Genomic DNA, 24,993 nt, shown 5'->3' with positions numbered 1-24,993 from the left:
ACTGTAAGTACCATGGGTCAGTCTTGTAATGTCATAAGTCAAGGACTACCTGTCACTCTTGCTCTCAGCATTGACTCTTCAGATGTCCAGCATTTTTTCCCCCTGGCCTAAGCCACCTCCTACCAGATAGCTGAGGACACCTTTTTCGTCCCTCATAAGCTAAAGAACTCAGCTTCCCACCTGAGCTAATAGGGCTAACAAACAGGACCATCAAGGGTAAATATTGTATGTAGCCAAGTGTTTAATTCTCACAGAAGACGCATGTAGAAGGGAGCTTAAATTATTGCCAACACATTTCTTGGGGGGGGGGGGGAGGAGGATCTAAAAATGCCACCTTTATCCCTTAACTTGACATGCATTTTTCTAGTCCTCACTCTAGAGGTGGTGGTGGTTTGTCCCTCTCGACTCCTTCCAGATATTCGTCTATTTCCTCATTCTTCCATCCCCACCGAGTTTGTTTTACCATTGTTCTTCTTTCCATATTCCATTGCCATTGTTTTTGTGGTTTGTTGGAAGAAAATGGCCTCTTGTGAATGCATGTATCCTTTTGTTTGCAGAACGGTGGACTTGTACTACACACAAAACATTTAATTTTACAAATGGGTACCTTGTTTTATAGGCAATTATTTTTGGTCATTAATTATTCAATTTATTTTTTATCATGGCCTTGTCCTTGTTAGGGGGCGGGTCCAAGTCAATGAATGTGTCACACAAGCACACATATTTGCAATAGGGAAAGCCTCCAGAATTGCTTTCTGCTGGAATTAGCAATTTTTAGGTAGGGAGGTAGTAAGCTGCAGCAACTTGGATATTGTATTTATTTTTCTCTGTTCTGTTCTTGAAGGAGTTAGAAATCAGAATAGTCTTCCTTTCAGGAAGATGTGGAACACCTAGGGGTCTTTATGTGTTGCTTCATTTCAGACAGATCGGTATTAGTAAATTGTCTTTTATCCTTGATAGTAGTCATACAATACATAATAATTTGACCTCTTCAGCTGTCATACAGAAATTAGAGAATTCCAAGGGAGTGGGGCAGGATAACTAGCATTCTGTGAAGCATAATGGATGAAAGGGACATTCTTCTCATTTGAGTCACATGCAAAAATCAGAACCCGAGACTCTTCTTGACTAAAAAAAAACCCCTCAAGTAAATCATTTATTCAGTGTGTAAGTGGTACAAATCACATGCAAACAGTTAAATCCATATAGCTTCCCAAATCCTGTTTTGCAACTGCTGCCCTCTTCCAGCTCATGTGGTTGAGGAATTAATGAAAACACCCCCACACTGAAGAGCTAATAGTCAAAAATTAAGAAATTCAGTGGGATTCAAGAGCAATAGCTGGCCATTAGCCAAATGCAGGCAGCTATGCTTCTGACTATGTGTTCTATGTGACATCTTTCAAGTGGAATCAGAAATGCAAAGCTAATGTCCAATCTATAGTCTGAACTTTCACATATCTCGTTTGTTGAAAATGACTGCACCAAATAAGGATTCTAGAAAAGAAACATATTTCTATTAATTTAGCAGCAGGGCATTTCTTTCAACAAAATCCCTTTCAAAGTAAATTCTTAAAAGTGTCACCCATCCCCATTCAGGAAGCAAACAGTAAAAATCTATTCAGTTCTAATAGAATATGCTGAGCAAAGCTATGGAGGCTGCATATTTTATAAAGGCAAACCTGCCTCAAAACCACTGAAAGATGGACTGGTTGCAAAATAGATTCTTAAACTACATACATGGAATGATATCATGATCCAAACAAATTAGAATACATGTTTCATAAATGTTTTATCTCGATGTGGTTGACAGAAGTATACCTATCAATTGAATCAAAGGAAATCCACCAAAACAAAAATGCCACCAATTTTCTGATGCTGGGCATTTAGCAAGATATAGGACTTAATCAATCATATGAATCATTAGTTGTGTCAAAGATGTAATTCATGTCATGCTACATCACACCATGCCCAGTTGCAATTCCTGACAGATTAGCAGGGTACAGAATATGTAAATAGAAGGATGGCAACCTACTTCATCTGCTTGCTAAACAAAAGGAAATAAATTCAACAATGCAGAAATGAAGTAAGTAGTGGTGGGATTTTCTGATCAAGCATGGATAGGAGCATCTTTCCTCACTATAAAAAAAAAAAAAAAGTACTGCTAAGGCAGCAGAGACCAAAGAGCATGAATTCAGATTCTGAATTAATGTTAAGGACCAGTGTCCATTATAAAGTAGCCTGTACCATTTCAGTAATGATCCAAGCTCCTATCAAATCTTACTAGTATGGAGGATCCATCTATTGTGAGGTATCCAGAAATTCAGATACTGTAGTAGGATACTGGCACTTTTCAAAGCTGATGCAGCCAAGTGAGTCTGCGCAGTGGAACATGAAAATGAAATCCCAACCATGCTACACAATGCAGGCATTACACATGAAATAAAAAATGCATGCGCTTTGTCATGAGAAAGGGCTCTGCCAAGGGCCTTTGCTTTCTGTTACCCTGTCCTGAAGCTCAAGAACAAGATGGAAAGCCACTGCTGAAATAACCATTTGTTAATGATAAGGGACGCGGTGGCTCAGTAGCTAAGACACTGAGCTTGCCGATCAAAAGGTCGGCAGTTCAGTGGTTTGAATCCCTAGAGCCGTTTAATGGGGTGAGCTCGTTACTTGTCCCAGCTTCTGCTAACCTAGCAGTTTGAAAGCACGTAAAAATAGGGACCACCTTTGGTGGGAAGGTAACAGAGTTCCGTGCGCCTTTGGTGTTTAGTCATGCCGGCCACATGACCATGGAGACGTCTTCGGACCGCGCTGGCTCTTCGGCTTTAAAACAGAGATGAGCACTGGCCCCTAGAGTCAGGAACGACTAGCACATATGTGCGAGGGGAACCTTTACCTTAATGATCAACATTCCAAATCAGGGACAGGCAATGTGTGACCCTCCAACTGTTCTTGAACTGCAATTCCCATCCAGCATAGCCAGTGATGAAGGATAATTAGATTTGCAGTCCAAAATGTCCTTATTCTGTAACATGGTATTTTTGGCTAAATTGCTAATGTATTTTATCTGTAAAATCTATTTCACTATGTATTTTAACTGTCAATTGTTCAGAATAAAAATGCCAGTCTGGGATTTTTGCATTTTTCTAAGCTGTTCTAGTCATGCAGCCAGATAATTATGCTCAGCTGGTAGTTTTCTCTGAAAATATACCTGAAGTAAATACTTATTCTGAAAATAACATATTGACATACTAGGATGAAAGAGCAGAGAGAATATGGTTGGGAGGTCTCTAAAGAAACAACTGCCCAGAAACAAATCAAATTAGAATTTTGGAACCACGGTTCATTGTTTTTTTAAAGGAAAAAGGAACTATTTAATGATTCCAAGTATGACACTATGTTTGGCTGATCTACTTACCTACATAACACAAAGGCCCTATTTGTGTAACATGAATGATCCAGTTTTCTTTAAGCCAATTAATTCACATTGACACACTCAGGGCACATGATCCCAAATGACAGAGATGGTCATTCAGTGACACTGTATTTAGTCTTCACAGGAGGCATCATTTTCTTTCTTACTTCATGCTGTACCCTCCACCCCCTGGGAAAGTAAATTTAAAATTAAAGTTGCCATCATGCAATTAAGGTTGGTGTCACTGCAGATTCATGGAGTTACATATCCCAACAGTATCTGCTCACTTTTCAGACATACACACCTGGAGTGCAATGAATGAAAAATCAAAAGGACTATAGAAAAGGAATGCCCACAGAAGGAGCAATTTTATAGGGCTTCTCTAGGAGTATATTTTGATCACAGTTGTTAAAAGAGGGAGTTAATTGTCTAGTAAGTACCGATAGTCTGCACAAAGGGGGGGGGAGGGGGAGGAAAGACTTGTTGCCAGGATAGGCTGTGGGTCAATTAACTTAATTTTTGGAGTACACACATGATTAATTAGATACCCTTATAATCTAACTAAACATGTCATGCAAATAGCACCAGTAGTAAGGAAGATAAGAGACAGGAAGGAATGAAAGGAATAAGATGAGAAAGACAGGTTCAAAAGAGGGATGCTACCCCTGCCAACTAATTTCTATTTGTTCAAACGGTTCCTGTTCTGACCTGAAGTTAGAAAATTTGGGTGAAAATGGCTACCTAGCATTTTGAATGCAATTCAAGCAACATGTTAGCAATTTTGAAAAAAACTAGAAAAAGCCCTGCCCCCCCCCCTTCCCCAAGATCTAGCTTGCTCGTTATTTTGGTGACCTAAGAATCCAAAGCCTGTGGTAGATCAGTTGGGTCTGTCCTGAATTCAGGGAGCTCCTGCCATTTTTAAATCAGTAACAATGATGCTTAACAATTCTCTACACAGAACATGATGATGTAGAACTAAACAGCCAGGCAGGAAGAAAAGGCCTGGAGGCTCTGAGGAAGCTTTAAAAACAAGAATCATTATTGTTATCAATGAGGAGGTGATAGAACTCCACAATGCATGTCAATCTCCTGGAGGGAAACCAAACGTGACTCACAACATTTATGTTATGACTAAACCAACCAATATCAACATTTCTCCTGTCGAGCACAGTAATAAGCACATTTGCATGGATGCATTTGGGCAGAGGGAAAGGGATGGTGGATATGTACAATTATGATGGACAGAGAACCCCAGCCACTTTAGCTTTTCACTGCTTCCCGTTCTTTGTTTTCAGCATCTTCTGGGTATGCATGCCAGGTCAGTCTCTCTTCATAAAATGCTATCACAATTTGAGGGCACTTCACATTGGCTTCTTTTGCTAGAACCAGATCAGCCTCATCTGTGTCTTTCCTAAAGAAATAAACAAAAAGTAACAAAAGGAGCACTGGTCACTAAGTGGTTAAGCAAAAACATTCCATCCAACAGGTGGCACAATAAAAATAAACAAGGTTTTACATACCTATTTTATAATGGAAAACAATAACAGAACAGCATCAGTAGGAAACCACCAACAGCACTACCAGGAAGCCCCTGTCTGAACTGCCAATTAATTTGGGATTATGAAGGGAGGCAGGTATTGCAAAGTGTTTTGATACCCATTGATTTTATGAATTTGAGTTACATTTACTGCATATCATATAATATATGTTTCAATGTGAATATGCTACTGCTTTAATCAGCAACTGCTCCTTCTGGACAATTCATTTATGGATGGATACTGCCAGCAGTTTCTTTTGTCCCAGCTACTCCGGAGTGCTAGTGGCTAATTTAAAAGGACACTGCTGGTCCAGTGGATCCAATCCTTTGAAACTGATGAGCCTAATGTTGCAGAAAGTTTACTGGTGTTGTAACTGCTATTAACATTCAAAAAGAAATCTCATTGCATCCTCAACAGCTATAATTGATAAAGGGGACAGATGTATTTTTTCCACAATTCTCTCTCCATCTACAAAATGTCTGAATTGCAAAAGGGAAGAGAAACAGGGAGATATCTCCTCTTTAACTGTTTACAGGAGCTTTGTATTTTCAAGTAAGATGCCAAAATAAAATAAATCTGTCAAATCTGCTTTAAAAAAAATACGTTCACTAACATTTTGCCCCTGATTAACTGAAAGTTTTAATGACACATTTTTAGTGCAAATGCTTATATGAGTTGAAGAAAGCAAGCCTCTTTTTGAGAGGCATGGCCATTTTCCAGAGGTATTATCTTAAAGAGGTAAATTGTAAAAATTTATACCCATCTTTGGAATCTTTTATTCAATTTTGCCCATTTTCACAAGAGATCCCCATGAAGATAGTCAAGGGCAGAAAAGTACTCCAAATGTTTACAGTGCACCCCCCCTCCCAAAAAAAACCCTGTTCCTCAAATTCCCAAGTTTCATTTTCTTGATATATTATTTGGCCTTGGACTTGTATTTATGCAAATGTGTATTTTTATACTTTCTACAGATATTTTAAATTTTCTATTTTAAAATCTTAATACAAAGTCATATAAGATGAAAAGGTCCTACAGACAAATGAAAAATTGTAAAAATATTAAGCAAACAGAAAAAGTACATGACACGATTGAGTTTGACTGGAGGGAACATCTGGGTAACACCTGGATGAGAAATTCTAATAGAAAAAAGCAACAGTTGGGTTATTAGCTTTGTCTGTTGTTCAATTCTACCCCTGCACTACCTGTTTAACTACCATTCAAGGAATAGTAGTACTGATTAAGGCAGTAAACTTTAATTAATTAATGGCACTCTACTAAAGATTTCATCAGAATTAATCTTCACCCATTTAACTAAAGGGTCACAAATGACAAACACACATTCTGAGACAGAACTCTTGTCTATCTGGATGCCCTATAACAGGGGTGTCAAACTTGTGGGCTGAATGCCTCACATGCTGCCCATGCCTGGTTTAGCGAAGGTGGGGTGTTGCAATATGTCACATGATGACACAAGTTTGACACCTCTGCCCTATAACTATGCCAGCAATTCTGATAAAAGAAATTAGAGGATGACTTTTCTTTTACATATGTTCCCCAACATTAGTACTTATAGTCTGTAATGCAAAAGCTTTTACAATAATCAGTAACTAAAATTGATAATGTTCAATGACAATTGATACAAATAAATGTTTAAGCCAAGATTTTACAATTGTAGCCTTAATTTTGCTTTTTTTAAAAAAAGCAGTGTACATTATTTCATATTCCAGCAGAGCTGAAAATATAGCTTTTCTTATAGCTCTAAAGGTTACTGCTTATTAAATTTGCAAACAATTGCTATCTGATAAAATTATCATCAGAAAATCTGATTTTCACTGGGCTTTCCTCTAGAGCAAATGTAATAGGACTGCAACCTTAATTCAATAACTGAGTTAAAGAGCCAACAATATGTGTTACTAATGAATATAGAGCCCATCAATTTCAAAGGTAAGATTAAAAAAATAATCTAAAGCACAGCACAGAGTTAATTACAATTAGTGTAGCTGAATTTTGCAATCTGTTCTAAGAATGTCTTGATTCATTCCACTGTATAGGAGATTAGGCTCTTTCGAACTAGGTAATTTACTGGTCTAAGTGCAAATGCACTCTAAGGAATAATTTGATCTTGGCCTACAAGCCCTAGGTTTGAATCTAAACCTGAATCAAGTCTCATTCTTTTAATTCAGTTCTTTTATAAATCAATAAAAGCAATCTAACTCACTAGAATGTGCAAACTTTTCTATAGTATTTACTGTAATTCTTATATACAGTAAGTACCGCAATAAACTATATATATTTAGGTTATCTAAAGTATTACTCTATTAGCTTTACTGAATACATTTTTTTGTCCTTCAGAATTCAGGTCAGCTGACAGTGATAACCCTACAGACATTCAAGCAGTAAGCATTTTTATCTTATTTTGATCAATAATCTGGGATTTGAAAATTAGGGCCTCAAAGTATACAATCACTCCTAAATTACAACTGCAATTCAGGTGATGCTGCAGGAATGCCCAAATTAGGGATTGCAACCATTACAGGATAATTCAGAGACCTGTTTGCATTCACTCACCGCCCCCAGCGTTTGGTCACATAACAAAGAAAACATGATGGTGGAAAACTACCAAGCCCTTTAGTACTTGCTCTTCCTTCCTTCCCTCCCCCACTTCTCCTTTTCTAAAGAGTGGCCTGCAGCTGGATCCCCGCCCCCACTATCTTGCGAGGAGCAGCAGCCCCATCTCAGCCTAGCCAGCTTTAGAGACAGGAAAGGATGACAAGGGCTTATTTTCTCCAGTGCCTTGTTGTGGGGGAAGACCTGCTCTCCTAAGATGGAATCCTGATGGAGTTTGGGAGGAGGAAGAGGGGGGCCATGGGGAGGCAGCAAAAGGCAATTTTCTTAAAGGCAGCTATGCTATAACCTCTGGCTGGCTGATAAGCCAGGCTCTGCTCTTTGTCTCGGCTTCTGCTGGGGGAGGGGCAGCTGCTGCATATGCAGCCTAGCCAACTCACTGTCTCTCTCTCTCTCTGCTGCCCTGCCTGTCTGTCTGCAGAGAGGCTTCCCGCAGAGATAAGCTCAGGAACAAAAACAAGAGGCAAGTCAAAACCTTTCCAGAAGGATTTCCTGTGCTCTCTCTACTTTGGGGGAGCAAGAAGGGAGGCAGTAAATTTGCCTTCCTTTAAGCAAAATCCATATAACTGTAAGCTCAGGGTGGACTTGCATCTGTAAAGCAGCTTAACATCCACTCCAGGGAGAACAAAGCCCAGCCAAGGAACTGCCATTAAACCATGGCGCCTCACCCAAGAGTGGTTAATTTACTGGGGTTATTTCACAAAGGAGAAAATATGCAGTTATCAGACCACAGGATGGGATTTTTAAAAAAAAACAAAATTAAAAATAAAGAAGCACACTCACCATTTCATTAGGAACATTAAATCTCCGCAGGAGTCTGTGGCTCCGATGATTTTTTCTGGCTCCAATCCTCTTTCAAAGCCCCTGGCAATATCGGTGCTCTGATGGAGAGAAAGTGAGAAGAAAAAGAGTTAAAATATTCCTATTCCTTAGCCATTTGTTAGTCTCCTCAACCATGAAGCAGAGGCTTCCAGGGCCACTCAGAAGCAGGTGATAAACAGATGCCATACGTGGCGTGATTGTAATTAGCAGCCGAGGAGGCCTTAATATCTTTCCTGCCTGTATTATTAATCTTTACACACACACACTCCCTCCCTCTCTCTCTCTCAACACATGTTGGGAGAGAGAGAGAGAGAGATTGTGGAGGTGAAGGAAAGAAGCCTAAAAGGTAGGAGGGAGGAAAGGGGGGGGGGGAGACCCGAAGTCGCCATGAAAATGAGCTAAGAAAGCGATGGGGGCAGATTGAGGGAATTAAGTCATCTTGCCTTTGCAGCAGCAGCTGCAGCAGCAGCCATTCGCGATTTCCAAAGCTCCCCATCCCTGCTACGCCTCCCCCGCTCCAGAGCGCACCACCTCTACGGGCTCTCGCAGTCTTTGAGGTCTTTGTGCCGGTGGTGCCGTCGATGGGTGTGTCCCATTCATGCAGAAGGGGGGGAATTTTTGGTTGGTTGTTGTTGCTGCAACCGAGAACTTAAGCCTCCGGGGCCCCCAGACAAGGGTCAATCAGCTCCCTCTGCACATACCATCTGAAGGCTGGTAACAGCTTTCAGTCACTGCAAGCCTGGAGCGAGAAGCGTTCTCCCTGCTTTGCAGCAGCACCACCACCGCACGCTATTCTGCTAGAGATCCACACATTTGTTGCTCACACATACTGTCTAGTAGATGCAGCTATGCAGACCAAGCATGTCAGAGGCAGACTGCCTGGCTTTTTTTTTTTTTTTTTTTGCAAGTACTAAAGCCAGTTGCAAAGTGAGAAAGAAGGAAAAGAAAAGAAATGCATTACAATAAGCTGTGATAGTTAAGTGAAAGAAAAGAAAGGGCAACAAGATAGAACCAACTCATTTAATGATTGGTACAACCCAAAGGAAGGAAGGAAGGAAGGAAGGAATTTACAAATTGTGCCATCTATTGCAAAAGAAATCCATCAAAAAGTACTTAAGCACACTCGTCTTTTAATTTTTCAAAAATGTTTAATATTATGGACAGGAATTTTTTTTAAACCTAAAAAAAAAGTTCATTTAGTGTGGGAAATTTTAAGAAATGAATTGGTCTTAGCCTCCCAAGACATGCATATGGTGATGATAGAAAAAACTGAGAACTTGATGCAGAATTAAAACTAGAAAAAAAAAACACCCCAATGTATCTAGATTCAGCAGAAATGGGTACCTACAATCCTCCCAATATCTCCAAGATACTGCTAAACCACAACTCCCAGAATGCCTTATTACTGGCCAAGAGAGTTGAGGTTTTTGGGAGTTGTAGTTCAGCATTTTACCTGGAGTGCTATAGCATCCCCATTCAATTTAGATACCGGTAAATAGGCATATGAAATGAGTTTTTGAACATTTTTAAAAATATCTAATTTTTTAAAAGTACCAGCAACCATTAAAATTAGTGTAGCCTTAAAGATTACTACATCACTCAGCAACTTGATAGAAAAATTTCTTCAAACCAAAAGTCTTGTTACAAATTAGCCAGAGCAGTAACAGATAATAGGCTGACTAAATTATATTATTTTATAAAATTCTGTATTTTCAGCAGGATTTGTAACTATAATTAAGATTTGTCCTGCATTGTGATATTGCAGACAGAGTTTTGTCTAAGCAAGGTTGTAAACATATTTAGCAAATTTAGAGACTGCCTATTTTACTCACAACACACAGACAACTTCTTTTTCCCTCTGATCACATTTGAAGGTTTTGAAGATAGTTTATTTGGGTTTTATATCTGTATATGTGTACAATGTATTAATACCATTTTTGGATGTCCAAAAAGCAGATCATACAACTTTTAATTTAAAACACCAATGCAGAAGGGAATGCTGATATACCCTCTGGTAAATATTCCCAAAGCCAAATTCCATTACTGAAAATAAATTTAATAAGTTAAAGATTTCACACCTTTGCCTGCATTCTCCTCCTGTGCTTTAAATGACATGCCCAGAACCTGCCTTGCATATAAATAAATAAAATCTATGCTTGAAGACAGAGAAAGCCCTTCATTCCACAAAAGGCTTGCAACCAACCATGTAGAGAAAAAAAGAAAGTGAAAACCACCACCACCACCACCACCACTAATTTTAAAAATCCAAATAAATACTTTTCTTTGAGTATAGTGCCTGTTGGAAGAAATATCCATCTGATTCAGCGAGGAGGAAGGCACTGGAAATAAAATGGAGGCTAGAGGCTGATTGGAAAGAGGGTCCATTTATTGATAAACAAAACCACATTTGTGGTTCTGGTGCGGCTGACCAAATGGAATTGAGAATGGGTGGTTTTTATACCGTCTTTGGGCTTTGTATTTGAGCTTCCTGTTCCTGTCCTTTAATATTCTATTGGCTGTTGTGAGATTCCTATGGGGTCATGTAGGGGTCATAGCTGGTTCTATAGGCAAAAGAGGAAATGCAAACCCTATGTTGTCAGAAATGCTTGTCTGAGCTAAGTTTCGTTGAAATTTCAACTGCTCTGGGGGTGGTGCAATGTCTGAAATACCCTTAGGAGATTGTACAATGTAGTGAGCTCTACTGCCACAGAAAGGAAGGGGTCAAGCTATTTTCCAAGGCACCCAAAAGCCAGACAAGGAATAATAGATGAAAACTGATCAAGGAGAGATTCAACCTAGAAATAAGGAGAAATTTTCTGACTGAGAACAATCAACCAATGGAACAGCTTGCCTTCGGAAGTTGTGGGAGCTTCATCACTGGAGGCTTTCAAGGAGAGATTGGACTGCCATTTGTCAGAAATTGTTTCCTGCTTGGGCAGGGGGTTGGACTAGATGACCTACAAGGTCCCTTCCAACTCTGTTAATCTGTAATCTTCTGCTAAATGATAGTGGGTTAATCCTATTATGTCCTGAAGGGTCACTCCTGTTCTTAATCCCATCAGGTCTTTTTGTTTTGTAGAAAGGCTGGCCCAATATAGTGGCCCTATATTTTGTATAAGTACAAAATATCTATTTGGGGGGGGGGTGTATTAATTAATTAATTTATTATTTATTAATCAAATTTCTATACCGCCCTACTCCCAAAGGACTCAGGGCGGTGAACAGCCAAGATAAAATACAGATAATACAAATATTAAAAAATCCCTTAAAATTATTAAATATTTTGGCCGAAACACAGATTAAAACACCCAATTTATAAAATCACACGAATTAAAAATTTAAAAGAGGAGAGTTAGGCCAGGCCAGCCTGCTGAAATAAAAAAGTTTTGAGAGCACGACGAAACGTGCACAGGTCCGGGATCCTCCGTATCTCTGCGGGGAGCTCGTTCCAGATGGTAGGTGCCCCCACAGAGAAGGCTCTCCCCCTGGGGGCCGCCAGTCGACACTGTTTGGCCGACGGCACCCTGAGAAGCCCCTCTCTATGGGAGCGTACTGGTCGGTGAGAGGCTATTGGTAGCAGAAGGCGGTCTCGTAAATACCCCAGTCCAATGCCATGGAGCGCTCTAAAGGTGGTAACCAAAACCTTGAAGCGCACCCGGAAGACCACCGGGAGCCAGTGCAGCTCGCGCAGGAGGGGGGGGTCACATGGGAGCGCCACGTCGCTCCCATAACCACCCGCACGGCCGCATTCTGGACCAGCTGGAGCCTCCGGGTGCTCCTCAAGGGGAGCCCCATGTAGAGAGCATTGCAGTAGTCCAGGCGGGAAGTAACGAGAGCATGAGTGACCGTATTTAATGAGTCCTGATCCAGAAAGGGACGCAACTGGTGAATCAGGCGGACCTGATAAAAAGTCCCCCTGGCCACGGCCGTCATGTGCTCTTCCAAAGACAGCCGTGAATCCAGGAGGACACCCAAGTTAAGAAAGAGTGAGTCTGCTTCCTGCCTCTAAAAAAACATGTTTCTCCTTTTCTCCCTTTGGGGAACTATAATATTCTGCCCTTTTTAATATTCCTCAAAATATTTCATTCTTCTAGGAGGGGGTAGGCCCTGACTTTCTACATGCCAGTAGTACTACAGAATCTTGATATACCAAAGCACTTTTATAAAAGAGACCTACCTTTAACAAGCTTCATTGTATTCTTGTCCCCTAGAGAATACAGGAGGCTGAGGTACAATCTACAAGCCACACATTATATGCATACACAATATTTAGTAAACTATCAAATGTGCACAATCCGAATCATCACTCCTTTATGACTAGAGTGTTTCTCAAAACCCAAAACTGACATCTTGTAATACAGATTCAATGGCTGGATCAAACTAATACAAAACAATAACTTAAAAGATTTTGTTTTTCAGGGATGGATCTAGATATCGAATATGTTTTCGGTTCCTATTCATCCAGGCAAAAGTGTATCTTGTCCTAAAAACAGCACAAACATCCCCATACTGTAATATATATTAGACAAGATAAAGAGAAATTGAATATAAGCATCCACCTAGGCAAAACGTAAGACTTTTCTTGTAAGTTAATATTGTCTCGCGCTCCTGGTTCTTCTGGTATCTAACTTTCCAATCCCATAACTAACATAATTGCCTTTTTAGATACTTCAATGATCACTGTATTTGTGGGGATATGGTAATGTGTGGGAAGAATTTTCCAGAAAATTACATCTAATGGAAATCTAATGTTGCTATACAAAAATGGAGATAGCCTTCTGTTCTAGGAAACAGATCTGAAAGGAAACACTGGTGAATGAGAAGAGTCTTGAGCTACAAATAGTATCAGACACAGCTATCTGCATGCCAACCAGGCATAGGAGGGGATAGGAGATAGCGATAAGAGAACTTGAGAAACAGAAACTGTGGCAAGCCGTTACTGTACCTCTCAACTCTGCAATCCCAGGTCACTAAAATAATAGCGGATAGCTCACACATGTCTATTGAACTTCTCAAAATTAGCAAATAAGTAAAATATGTGTATTATTGCACCACTTACTATTCCTTTCAAGTCTGATGTTACAATCCCAATCCCCTAACAGCAGATAGTTCAAACCTGTCTCAAAAATAGCAGATAATTGAAAACTGGAGTGATGCTGGAATGATTTTATTAGGTAGGTTCATTGGATGGTGGCCTCTTTTCCTTCTTTATAACATACTGTGGGAAGTATATCCCAAAAGGACAGTGCCAGAAACTTCATAGCACCAGAAACCTCAGAAAACAGTGTCAAAAGACTTAAACTAGCCCTTCCCCCTTTAAAAAAAAACCCAGGCAAAAGCACCAGCTGAAAGGAACACTTAAGTAGAGCTATTAAGATAAGGGGAATCAGGCTAAAAATAAACTCTCCAAGGTAAAAGGAAACTCCCTTTTTCCTGCCTCCCTGACAGGATTAACTCCTAGGACAGGAAAAACAAAAGACCTGGGACCAAGATTAACCCAGGAAAACAAAACCCAGGGCAATCAGAAACACATCAAAAGCTATCAAGCTGCAGGAGCTTCCAAGGGGAATTAAGCATAAAAGGTTCAGTCACATTTCCAAGTTTGCTTGCAAGCTAGGAACCCTCGTTGTGTCACTACTTTTCTTGCCTTCCTGAATTAAAGGATCCCTTTTCTGGCAGCTGACTTTCATGTCTATTTCTTCTCAGCATCAGAGACTGCTTCCCAGCTGGGAAACTAACACAGGAAATTTTCTTCCAACAATACCTTGAAGTAACTATTCTGGGTACTAAGGGGAACATCAAAGGGGTGATTGGACATTGTACTTCTTGAGATATACAGACACTGCAACAAAATATATAACACAGCAAGGAATGTGCTACTAAAAATATTTTGCTGACTACCCTCAGGTTCGAGTTTCTTTATCACATTTAAGTACTAGAGAGGATGCCTACATAACAACATTAAATTTCTAACAGTAAGGGAGCAAAATTGACATGTAATAGTCATTATCAGAGCAAAATGAGGTCAACTATCTGCACTTTTTTTTTTACAGAAATACCATTTATCAAATAGTGCATATATTGGCCATAGGAAGAACGTGCGCAAAGAACACAATGCTCAGAAACACATCTGATCAGCAATCACTTCATTGCCAATCTATGATTTCCAGTAGCTCTCTGTTGTTGTACAGCCTCCTCAGAAGGCTACATTTATGGGTTGAATGTACATTTAGGATATTAACTGCTGTTAAGATTCCAAAGCCTGTTTAATAACAATAATTAAATACCATGAAGAAGTTAGGAACGTTTAGCCTTGAGAAGACTGAGGAAGAATAATGAAAGCACTCTTCAGAAATCTGGGAGGATGTTTATTTATCAAATTTTTATATCACCCATCTCACCTAGATGACTGATATCATGCAAGAGTCTTTTTAGGACATAAATTTAAGTTAAAGTCCACTGAATGGAATGTTCAATTAAATGTTAGGAAAAACATTCTAAAGGCAAAAGTGATAATGGAAGCAACTCCAGAGATGTTACTGGACACATTCACTGAATGTGTTGAAGCAGAAGCTAAAAAGGCACTTATTTTAATTTGGATTCCTGTACTTAATAGGAAATTAGGCCTCTATGAATCCCTGCTATGCATAGTTCTAATTGACTTGCTCTGAAAAAACAGAGGCATCATGTTGAACAGGGAACCATGGCAACCTAAAATGTTAAAAGAATTGAAGTAGCTCTGGCAGGAAACAAATCATTCATTTCACAACTGACAGATTTACTTCCCACATTTTAAGAAAAATCATAATGGTTTTATAAAACTGTAATCCGAATACACTGATAATAATCTGCTGGATATGAAATGCGTGACCTTATTACCCCTCATGATTTCATTAAGGGCTAAGAGTAGAGTGCAGATTTGAATCGCTAATGACTTAGTCATAATTTTATATAGGCATAGATGTAAAGGGCAGGGCATTTTTTTTTCAAATAAGACACTTAAAAAAAACCACATGGAATTACAGATGATTTTTCTCTTCCAGAGGGGAATGGTAAGACGTAAAATGCCACTCATAAGATCCTCATTTATACAGATTTCACATGTTCACAGTGCCCAGTAAAGATACTTGAATGAATGAATGTATAAACATAATGTATATTTAGGTTATAACTACAAGTTTTAAGGCCAAATCAACTGAAAGCAGATTCCATGCAGCATATTGTACAATTAAAACCAGGACAATGCTTAAAAACAAAATAAGAAAACATGTAATTAGTGGAAACATCACAACCAAAATCAACAGTAAGCATCACACGGGCACATTATCAACCTGTCCCATAGCTTGTGAAACAAGCCATATATTTAAAGAATATTGCAGGGTCAGACAGTCTAAACTTCCAGAAGGATCTATTCCAAACCTCAAGTACTATGACAGGGAAGGCACATTTCCTAAGACAATGCAATGGACAAATATCCAATATACTGAATTCAGTGAGCACCAAAACCCCCAGAGAGGTTCTTTTCCCTGGTTTCCTCATGAATTGCATCTGCTCTGAACATCCTATAATTTCAGCACCAAAGGTTTCAGCACATTTAGCTGCACATCCCCCCCCCCCCCAGATTCTTAAAGCTCTTTTTTCTAGAGACAAAAGTTGGAAGAAGTTGAAGCAAACTAAAGATAATAAAAAGGAAGAATCTATCTAGGCAGAGAAGTCTTCAGCCTCATGCATTCTTTGTTTATAGTCACAATTAAGAATCTTGCTTCAGCCAGCCTTTCGAATGATAAATTGCATTTCTTCAACTCTTAATCCACTCTACATAGTGCCCTGTTTGATTGTTAATCTTTATTATATTTTAAAGGTTGTAATTACTTTAGTGTTTCTTTTCTTTACAATGGTAAAGAAAATAGTGGTGGCAATTAGTTTAAAATACAGCTTTAAAATACAATTACCTTAGAATATAGCTGTGGCAATTAGTTCATCCTGTTTTACAAGATAGTTTTCCACAAGAGACATGTAAAAATTAACACAAACGAAGTAGGGGCTTTATTTTGAAAAGATGCTTTTCACTCCTAATATTATTTGAAAATCCAAACTGAAGTTTTTTGTCCAATTTTAAAAACGCAGGAAGAACTGTCTACATAAGAATGCCAAACAGAAATTGTTATAAAAAGAGGAAAGATCTTCAAGGATACTCACCTCTCTCTTTTTTTTGGCTTTGATCTCTTCAGTGTTGTTGGCAAGGCTAGACTTTCGCTTGGTGCCCTCTGATTTCTCCCGAGGCTTGTTTTCACCTTCCTTCATTTTTTTGTATTTTTTCATAAACTCAGCAATCAGTTCTGGGCAATCAAGGTTCTTTTCAGGTTCCCAGGTATTATGCTCCCTGACACAACAAGAGATGGGCAACAGTGGGGGGAAAGGAAAGTAACAAACAGAAGAAAAAATGAAGACATTCCCACTCAGTGATCACAAACATCAACTGAGAAGTGAGAGAAGTCATAATCAACGTATGAAAGAACAGTTCCATTTTTTTCCAGGAATTCATGACATTTACCAAAACAATATAATTATTTCTCAAGTTTACTGAAAACTAGATTTGCTTTAAAACTCAAGCTTATACATTACGTTTTGCATTATGTTCTAATCTTAAAGAGAATTTTTATAAAATGATGTATCATTGGTATTTGTGACCAGAGAAATTGTCTTGAGTGTTTACATATACTTCGAATCTTTGTTGGAAATGTGAATAACATGAAGGAACATTTTATCATGCGTGATGGACATGTAAAAAAGCTAAAAAAAAATCTTGGATACTAATAATACAGATAGTCTTCAAGTTAACATCACAATTGGATCCGAATTTCCATTGCTAAGCAAAATGACTCACACCTGATTTTAGGACCATTTTTACATGGTTGTTCAGCAAATTACTGTAGTTAAGTGAATCATATGGTCATTAAATAAATCCAGCTTCCCCCATTGACTTTGCTTATCAGAAGCCAGCTGGGAAGGTTGCAGATGCTGATCACATGACCCCAGGCCCCGCAACCATTCTAAATATATGCTGGTTGACAAGCGCCAGAATTTTGGTCATATACAGGTAACTATTGGGATGCTACAACTGTCATAAGTGTGAGAACTGGTTGTAAGTCACTTTTTGCAATGCTGTTGTAACTTTGAATGGTTGTTAAGCAAATGGTTGTAAGTCAAAGACTACCTGTACACTAATTCAGAATATTTTAAAAGTTAACATGCAATTGAAACCAGACACCTTTCTTTGGGGACTAATGGATAAACAACTAGAAAAAATCTCTGGAACTTTGTTTTTTATATGTGATAATTGCAACAAGACTACTACATGCTCATAAGTGGAAAAGTTTTATAATACCCACAATAGAGAAATGGCTGGTGAGCATGATTTATCCAGAGATGGATAAATTAACTTCTTTGCTTAGAGAAAAAACAATATTTTCATTTATGACTGATTAGAAACCCCTTACAGAATGTTTGCATAAAACAGAAAAAATGTAATTATGGTTTGTGATTTTGATTAGAAAAAAACCTGGATAATAGCAAAGAATGAGCTTTCTTTTGTAATTTGTAATAGAGTAAGACATAACTTTGCCATTGTACTTATATTTGCTGCAAACAAAATTGGAAGCTTCTTTCTATTTCAGTTTCTTCTTTCGTTTTGCACTTTTGTCCTTTTTCTTTTCTGATTTTTCTTTTTATTAGTTTGTGTCAATTTTTATTATATATATATATGTGTGTGTATATATAGGTATATGTATATGTATATATATGTATAGAACATAAAAATTAACACAATTAGAATGTATGTGTGTGTGTGTGTGTATGTGTGTGTGTGTTTTTCTTTCTTTTTCATAGGTTTTATGTGTATTTCTCTTTAGCCAGGTTCTACCTACGTAAACCAAGATATTATGCAGCCCTAGTTCAGTGAAATCACAATTCACTAGTTTCTGGGCTTTTTTTCTTCTGGCAGCCAGCAGACCCTTTGCTGCCCATTGGGAGACTAAGATAGATCTATTTCGGCCTTATAAGGCCTCATCAGTTAGCCACATCCTCATCTCATGTATCCTCCCTATAAAGGTACAATATTTGTTTTTCTTTCTTTTTCGTAGGTTTTATGTGTATTTCTCTTTAGCCAGGTTCTACCTACGTAAACCAAGAAAGAAAAACTAATATTGTACCTTTACAGGAAGGATAGCATAACGAGCTCCCCCCAGAGATACAGAAGATTCCGGATCTGCGCACTTTCCGCCGTGCCCTCAAAACATTCCTGTTTCAGCAGGCCGGCCTGGCCTAACTTTCCCTTTATACTGCTTTTTGATTTTATTTTAAACTGGGATGTCTTGAATTATCTAGGACCAGAGTGTTTAGTATATTTTAATTGGTTTTTTATTAACGTTTGTATTACATGTATTTTTATCGTTCGCTGTTCACCGCCCTGAGTCCCTCAGGAAAGGACGTTGTACTTACCTGAACGTCCATTTTATCCTCGCTGCGAAGATATTCCACCGATTGGGCTAAGATCCACTGCCACTGGACTGACTGGGTGCCATTCAAACTTCCTCTACAGCCTGGTCACGCCCCTCTCTTCTGCACATGTCCAGTCTTTTCACGAAGTCGACTCTCATAATGTTCACTTCCAGCCTATGGACTTCGTACCGTATCTCATCATTTATCTCTTAATACACTCCATTCTTTGCTGTAGAGGAAGAAAAAACAGAAACCCCAACCCAGGCCAGGTGATGGAAGTTCACTGGGAGGGCTGGAATATCTTCGCAGCGAGGATAAAATGGACGTTCAGGTAAGTACAACGTCCTTTTTCCTCCCTTGCTGCTCAGATATTCCACCGATTGGGACATACCCAAGCTTTCATTCAATGGGAGGGTTTAGACTCCATCCCCTGGCTCCGGTTGGAAATTACAGCTTGTAAAACTCTTCTACCGAATGATGCATCCGCAGCCGCAAATGAATCCACTCGGTAATGTCTGATAAAGGAAGAAATAGACGACCATGTGGCCGCTCTACAGATATCATCAATTGAAGCCTGAGTGGCCCAAGCAGCTGATGTAGCCGCACTGCGTGTAGAATGTGGAACTATACCTTCAGGAACTTGTGAACCTTGCAACTTGTAAGCAGCAGCAATGCATGCTTTAATCCATCTACCCACTGTTGTAGACGATACTTTCTGTCCCATAGTAGATGGTAAAAAGGATACCAGCAAAGCCTCAGACTTACGGAAAGATTCCGTTCTCTTAATGTAACATTTTAATATCCTTCTAACATCTAATGTATGCCACCTTTTTTCTAATGGATGTCTAGGATTTGGGCAGAAATTAGGTAAGACAATGTCTTGCGATCTGTGAAATAATGAATTAATTTTTGGAATAAAAACCGGATCCAGTCTCATAACCACTCTGTCCGGAAAGAAAATACACAGATCTTGCCGAATAGATAATGCTGCTAATTCAGATACTCTTCTAGCCGACGTAATCGCTAATAGAAAAGCTAGTTTCATTGTAAGATGTCTTAATGTTATTTCCTTAATAGGTTCATAAGGTTCTAGTGTCAATGACTGTAATACTAAATTGAGATCCCAAGTTGGGTATCTATGTACTGTTGGTGGTCTTAAATTTACAGCACCATGTAAAAATGATCTAATTCTAGGATCTTGAGACAACGAATGTCCCCTGTCAGAATGAAGCACTGTAGCTAACGCAGCTACTTGACGTCTGAGAGTAGCTGGTGCAAGTCCTTTTTTAAATCCAGATTGTAAAAACTTAAGAACGTCTTGTACTGATGCCGTTGTAGGATCTGTGTGTTGTTCAACTGCCCACTTAGCGAAACTTTTCCAGGATGCATTATAAATGCGTACTGTTGCTGGTCTTCTAGCCGCTTGACTAGTATCTATTACATCATGTGGTAACTGATCTTTCAAGAGACGGATCCGTTCAAACGCCAGACGGTCAACTGTAGCCAGTCTGGGTTTGGATGATAGATTGCTCCTTGACTCAGATCCCGTCTGCCCACTGGTAACTTCCATGGTTGATCGATTGAACGATCTTTCAGATCTGCAAACCATTCTCGGCGAGGCCAGTATGGTGCCACTAGAATGATCTCTGCTTTTTCCATCATCATTTTCCTTATGACAAGTGGAATAATGGGAATGGGGGGAAATGCATATAAAAGTCCCTGAGGCCAAGGACTTCGCAGAGCATCTAGAGCCTCCGCTCCTGGAGTTGGGAATCTTGAGAAAAATCTCGGAAGTTGTGTATTCTTTTCCGTGGCGGACAAATCCACCATCGGCTTCCCGAACCTTTTTACAATTTGTAGAAATAGTTTTGGATTCAATCTCCATTCTGCCTGATCTATGATCCCCCTGCTTAACCAATCTGCTTGTTGATTTAAGGAACCCGATATGTGTTCCGCCTTTATCGACAGTATATATCTCTCTGCCCATGCCATCAGTTTTTCTGTCTCGTTCATGAGCAATTTTGATCTCGTACCTCCCTGTCTGTTCAGATGAGCCTTTGTGGCCATATTGTCTGTTAGAACTAATACATGTTTCTGCACTACTTCCTGATGGAAATGTTTTAGCGCTAATCTGACTGCTCTTAATTCTAGGAAATTTATATTGTACGGTTTCTCTACAGGAGACCATTTTCCCTGTGCTAGTTGAGACCCGAGATGGGCTCCCCATCCCATCAGACTGGCATCCGTGGTCAGCTTGATCCTTGGTGGTTCTATAAATAGTGTTCCCCCTCTCAGGGCTGGTGATATCCACCATTTTAATGATAGTTTCACTATCGGAGACAGCTTTATCTTGAACTGAGAGTCCGCCGTGCCCTGCTTTTGGTAGGGCAACAGAAGCCATTGTAACTGACGAGAGTGTCGTCGAGCCCAAGGCACAATGTTTATGCATGAAATTAGTTTTCCCAATAGTTGAGACAACAGAATCAAAGGTACAGTTCTCAGAGACAAGACTTGGGATATCAATTTTCGAATGCTGGCTTGGCGCTCTGTGGAAAGATACACTATTCCCTGCCTGGAATCTATTACTGCCCCTAGATGTAATATTCGGGTTGTTGGTTCCAGCTGACTTTTGTCCCAATTGATAGTCAAACCATGATTCTGCAGTGTTTGAAGAACTGTCTGTCTGTCCAGTTCTGCTTGATGTACCGATGACGACAGGATTAAAATATCGTCCAGATAACAGGCAATTCTTACTGATTTCTCCCTTAATGTTGCAGCTACTGCTGCCATTAACTTCGTAAATATTCTTGGAGCCGATGAAAGGCCAAAGGCATAGATCGGTATTGAAAATGGCGATTTGCATACGCAAATCTGAGAAATTGCCTGTGTGTTGGATAAATCGGTACATGTAGATATGCTTCCCTCAGGTCGATGGATTGCATAAGATCGTTGGTCCGGATACATCCTAGCAGTGACCTGAGGGAATGCATCTTGAAACGGCGATACCTCACATGGAGATTTAATCGCTTTAGATTGAGGATGCCCCTCCATCCTCCCGAACTTTTGGGCACAAGAAAAAGAATTGAATAAAATCCTTTGTGTATTTGATGTTGAGGTACTGGTTCTATTGCTTTTATTTGAAGTAAATGTTGAATTTCCAACTCCATTAGTTGTCTTTTTAAAGGGATGTTTGAAAAGGGACATTGAAGGAAAAACATTGGAGGTGGTGACGTGAATTCCAGTTGTAATCCGTCCGTCACTGTACGAAGAATCCAATTGTCTGTTGTTGAAAGTTTCCACTCGTTGCAAAACAACTGGATCTTCCCTCCAACGGGTACAGGGGTTGTCGAGTCATTTCCCTCTGCGGAACGAGCGAGAACCCGTTCCCCTAAAAGGACGTCTGAAACCTGCCTGACGTCTTCCCCTGTCTCGAAAGGACGCTCTATCCGAAAAGGAAGAATATTGTTGAGTAGGAAATCTTTGAAAATTGGAACCACTAGGTCCCTGCTCTGTCCAAAAGGACTGTCTTGGATATGGTGAAAAACGTCTATCATTACGTCTATATGAAGATGGTAGTACTTTCTTTTTGTCTCGACCTTCCACTAAAATCGATTCTAAAGATGTCCCAAATAAAGACTGTCCTTGATATGGTGCCGCAGTAAGGCGCCATTTTGACTTCATATCAGCTCTCCACTGGCGTAGCCAGAGAAGACGCCTTGATGAAACTGCTGAGGCCAACTCTCTTGATGCAAATTTGGCTGCATCCAGAGCTGCATCAGCTGAATATTCTGCTGCAGCTATTAACTTAGTCACATTTTGCATAAATTTGACATCTTGGGAAGGTATCCCCTCTTTTAATTGACGGAGCCAAGTTAATGAGGCTCTATTGAAAAATGAGGCAGACGTTGCCGCCCTGATTGCCCAAGCGGCAGCCTGATGCGTTTTTTTGAAAATCATCTCCGCCCTTTTGTCTTCCAATTTTAGACCATCTCCAGCATCACTAACTAACACCGATGGTGAAGTGAGACTGGCCACGGGCTCATCTACCGTAGGTAACTGTAAAAGAGCCTCCAATTCAGGGGAGCTACAATAAAGTTTTCTATCAAATGTATTGGGTCCAGAAATTGAACCAGGCCGATTCCACGGTTTCTTAATGACTTGAGAAAACAATTCTGGCAAAGGCATATAGTCCAAATCAATTGGAGGGACTGGAAATAAACTATTAGTCTTTTCCGATTGGGAATTTGGATCCAAATTCTTGTCCCTACTCTGTTCCATATCGGTAGCTATCCTTGCCTTACGTAACAGAGACTTAAAAAGCTTAGGATTGAAAAGTCCTTGAAAGGTAGGCTTATCTGTATCCACCTCCTCCTCATCTGATAAGTCAAATTCATTCAAATAGTCTGATTCTGGATTTTCCTCCTCAAATTGACTACAATTAACTACAGAATGTTGCATAGTATTTTGAGACACATTGTAAGAGGTTGGTGGTATAGGTTCTGTTAATAAACCTGATTGTTGCAATCCTGCTTGGAAAATGCGAGAAAATGTTTGTGAAAGTAAAGCTTGAAAATCCAGATTCTGACTCTGTAATAGACCTTCTCCAACCCGTAGGCCAGCGGCCATAGGAGTGAATGTGGCCTCAGGAGCAGCCTGAACAAAAGGCTGTTGAACTGACCCCACTGTGGCCCTACTTTGAGATTCTGTATTCATAGGCTTAGCAGCCATAGACAAGTCTTGATTCTCTGATGGTAAATCCGCCTGCTGCCAAATCATTGTTTCCTCATCTATTTCAGGATATATTATTTTTTCAGTATTCTGAGGTAAAATCACCTCCTGAACCTCTCTTTGAGGTATAGCTTGAGCTGCCAGTCTAGCTCTATTGAACTGTTTTTCAAGAGCATTATGTCTGCGTAAATCATCTCTGGAAGGTCTGTCCCCTTGCCTGGACCTGGATTGCTCAGAAATATCCCTGGTCCTGGCTCTGCCCTTCTTAGATTTGTTAGGCTTAGGGGATGGTGCTCTAGGAGGTGAATCCTCCTGATCTAACTCTGATGAAATATTTGCCTCTGCCATTGTTTATAAAGTAATTAAAATAGCAAAGAAATTTATACTTTCCTTTGGTAGTAGTATACAGGAGGTCAAACAATGCCAGACAGCGTCTGTAAATGACTCCTCACAATCGTTGTTAACAGTTCACCAACGACTTAGTTGAAAAGCTGCCCTTGACCGCTCTAAGCAATAGGCGGGTAGGCGCTAAAAGAGCAGATTAAATACAAGCGCGAGATCGGAACCTCAAGCCGACTCGGCTTCAAATGCAGCCTCTTTGTCAAACTTCGTTGAGAATTGCTTTGCTGGTAAATGGAGTTTGCTTACAATGCAGGGACTCCAAAGCCGCTTGTAAGCTAAAAAAAAAAAAAAAAAAAAGTAAAGCGGAGAGTTGCGAGAGCGAGGGCGGTCCTACCGGCTAGGCAATTAACCCTCTCCTCGCTCGCGGCTCAAACGGCTGCTTTAGGACCGTTGCAAGGTCCTCCTTCCTCGCGCTGTCCCAATAAACTGTCAAAGCGGCTGGCGTCCCAGCTGGGAGACCGCCAAGCCGCACAGCGCTAAATAGTATCAAAAAAGGCAATTCAAAGCAGCTGGCGCCCCAGCCAGGAAACGCCGAAGCTGCTCCGCACCGATACACTGTATCTCTTTGAATCCACAACTCTCCGAAGGAAAAAAAAAACAACAACCAAAATTCCTGCTATTTAAAACAATTCAACCTAAGAACAAAAGGCACACCAGTCTAATCACCTGTGACTGAGTGAAAAGACTGGACATGCGCAGAAAAGAGGGGCGTGACCAGGCTGTAGAGGAAGTTTGAATGGCACCCAGTCAGTCCAGTGGCAGTGGATCTTAGCCCAATCGGTGGAATATCTGAGCAGCGAGGGAGGAAAATAGGGCGGTATATAAATTTAATAAATAAATAAATAAATAAATAAATAAATAAATAAATAAATAAATAAATAAATAAATAAATAAATAAATATCTTGGTTTACGAAGGTAGAACCTGGCTAAAGAGAAATACACATAAAACCTATGAAAAAGAA

At 39.7% G+C, this 24,993-nt stretch overlaps 1 protein-coding gene across 7 annotated transcripts in view; it reads right to left on the bottom strand.

The window, feature by feature from the left end:
* Window positions 1–1,124: 1,124 nt before the first annotated feature.
* CBX5 (chromobox 5) overlaps window positions 1,125–24,993 on the bottom strand; it is a 48,534-nt gene continuing 24,665 nt past the window's right edge. For all 7 annotated transcript variants that reach the window (XM_060688956.2, XM_087886746.1, XM_087886747.1 and 4 more), the window contains exons 3-5: window positions 16,600–16,783; window positions 8,362–8,459; window positions 1,125–4,826 (exon numbers count right to left, since the gene is read on the bottom strand). In XM_060688956.2, the coding sequence (XP_060544939.1) occupies window positions 4,676–4,826; window positions 8,362–8,459; window positions 16,600–16,783 (433 nt within the window). In that variant the 3' untranslated portion in view covers window positions 1,125–4,675. The remainder of the gene's footprint in view (window positions 4,827–8,361; window positions 8,460–16,599; window positions 16,784–24,993) is intronic.

Source organism: Pantherophis guttatus, chromosome 2 (genome assembly GCF_059756535.1).
Source record: "Pantherophis guttatus breed Tessera chromosome 2, ASM5975653v1, whole genome shotgun sequence".
Taxonomy (NCBI): Eukaryota; Metazoa; Chordata; class Lepidosauria; order Squamata; family Colubridae; genus Pantherophis; species Pantherophis guttatus.
This window is presented reverse-complemented; position numbering and strand designations above follow the sequence as displayed.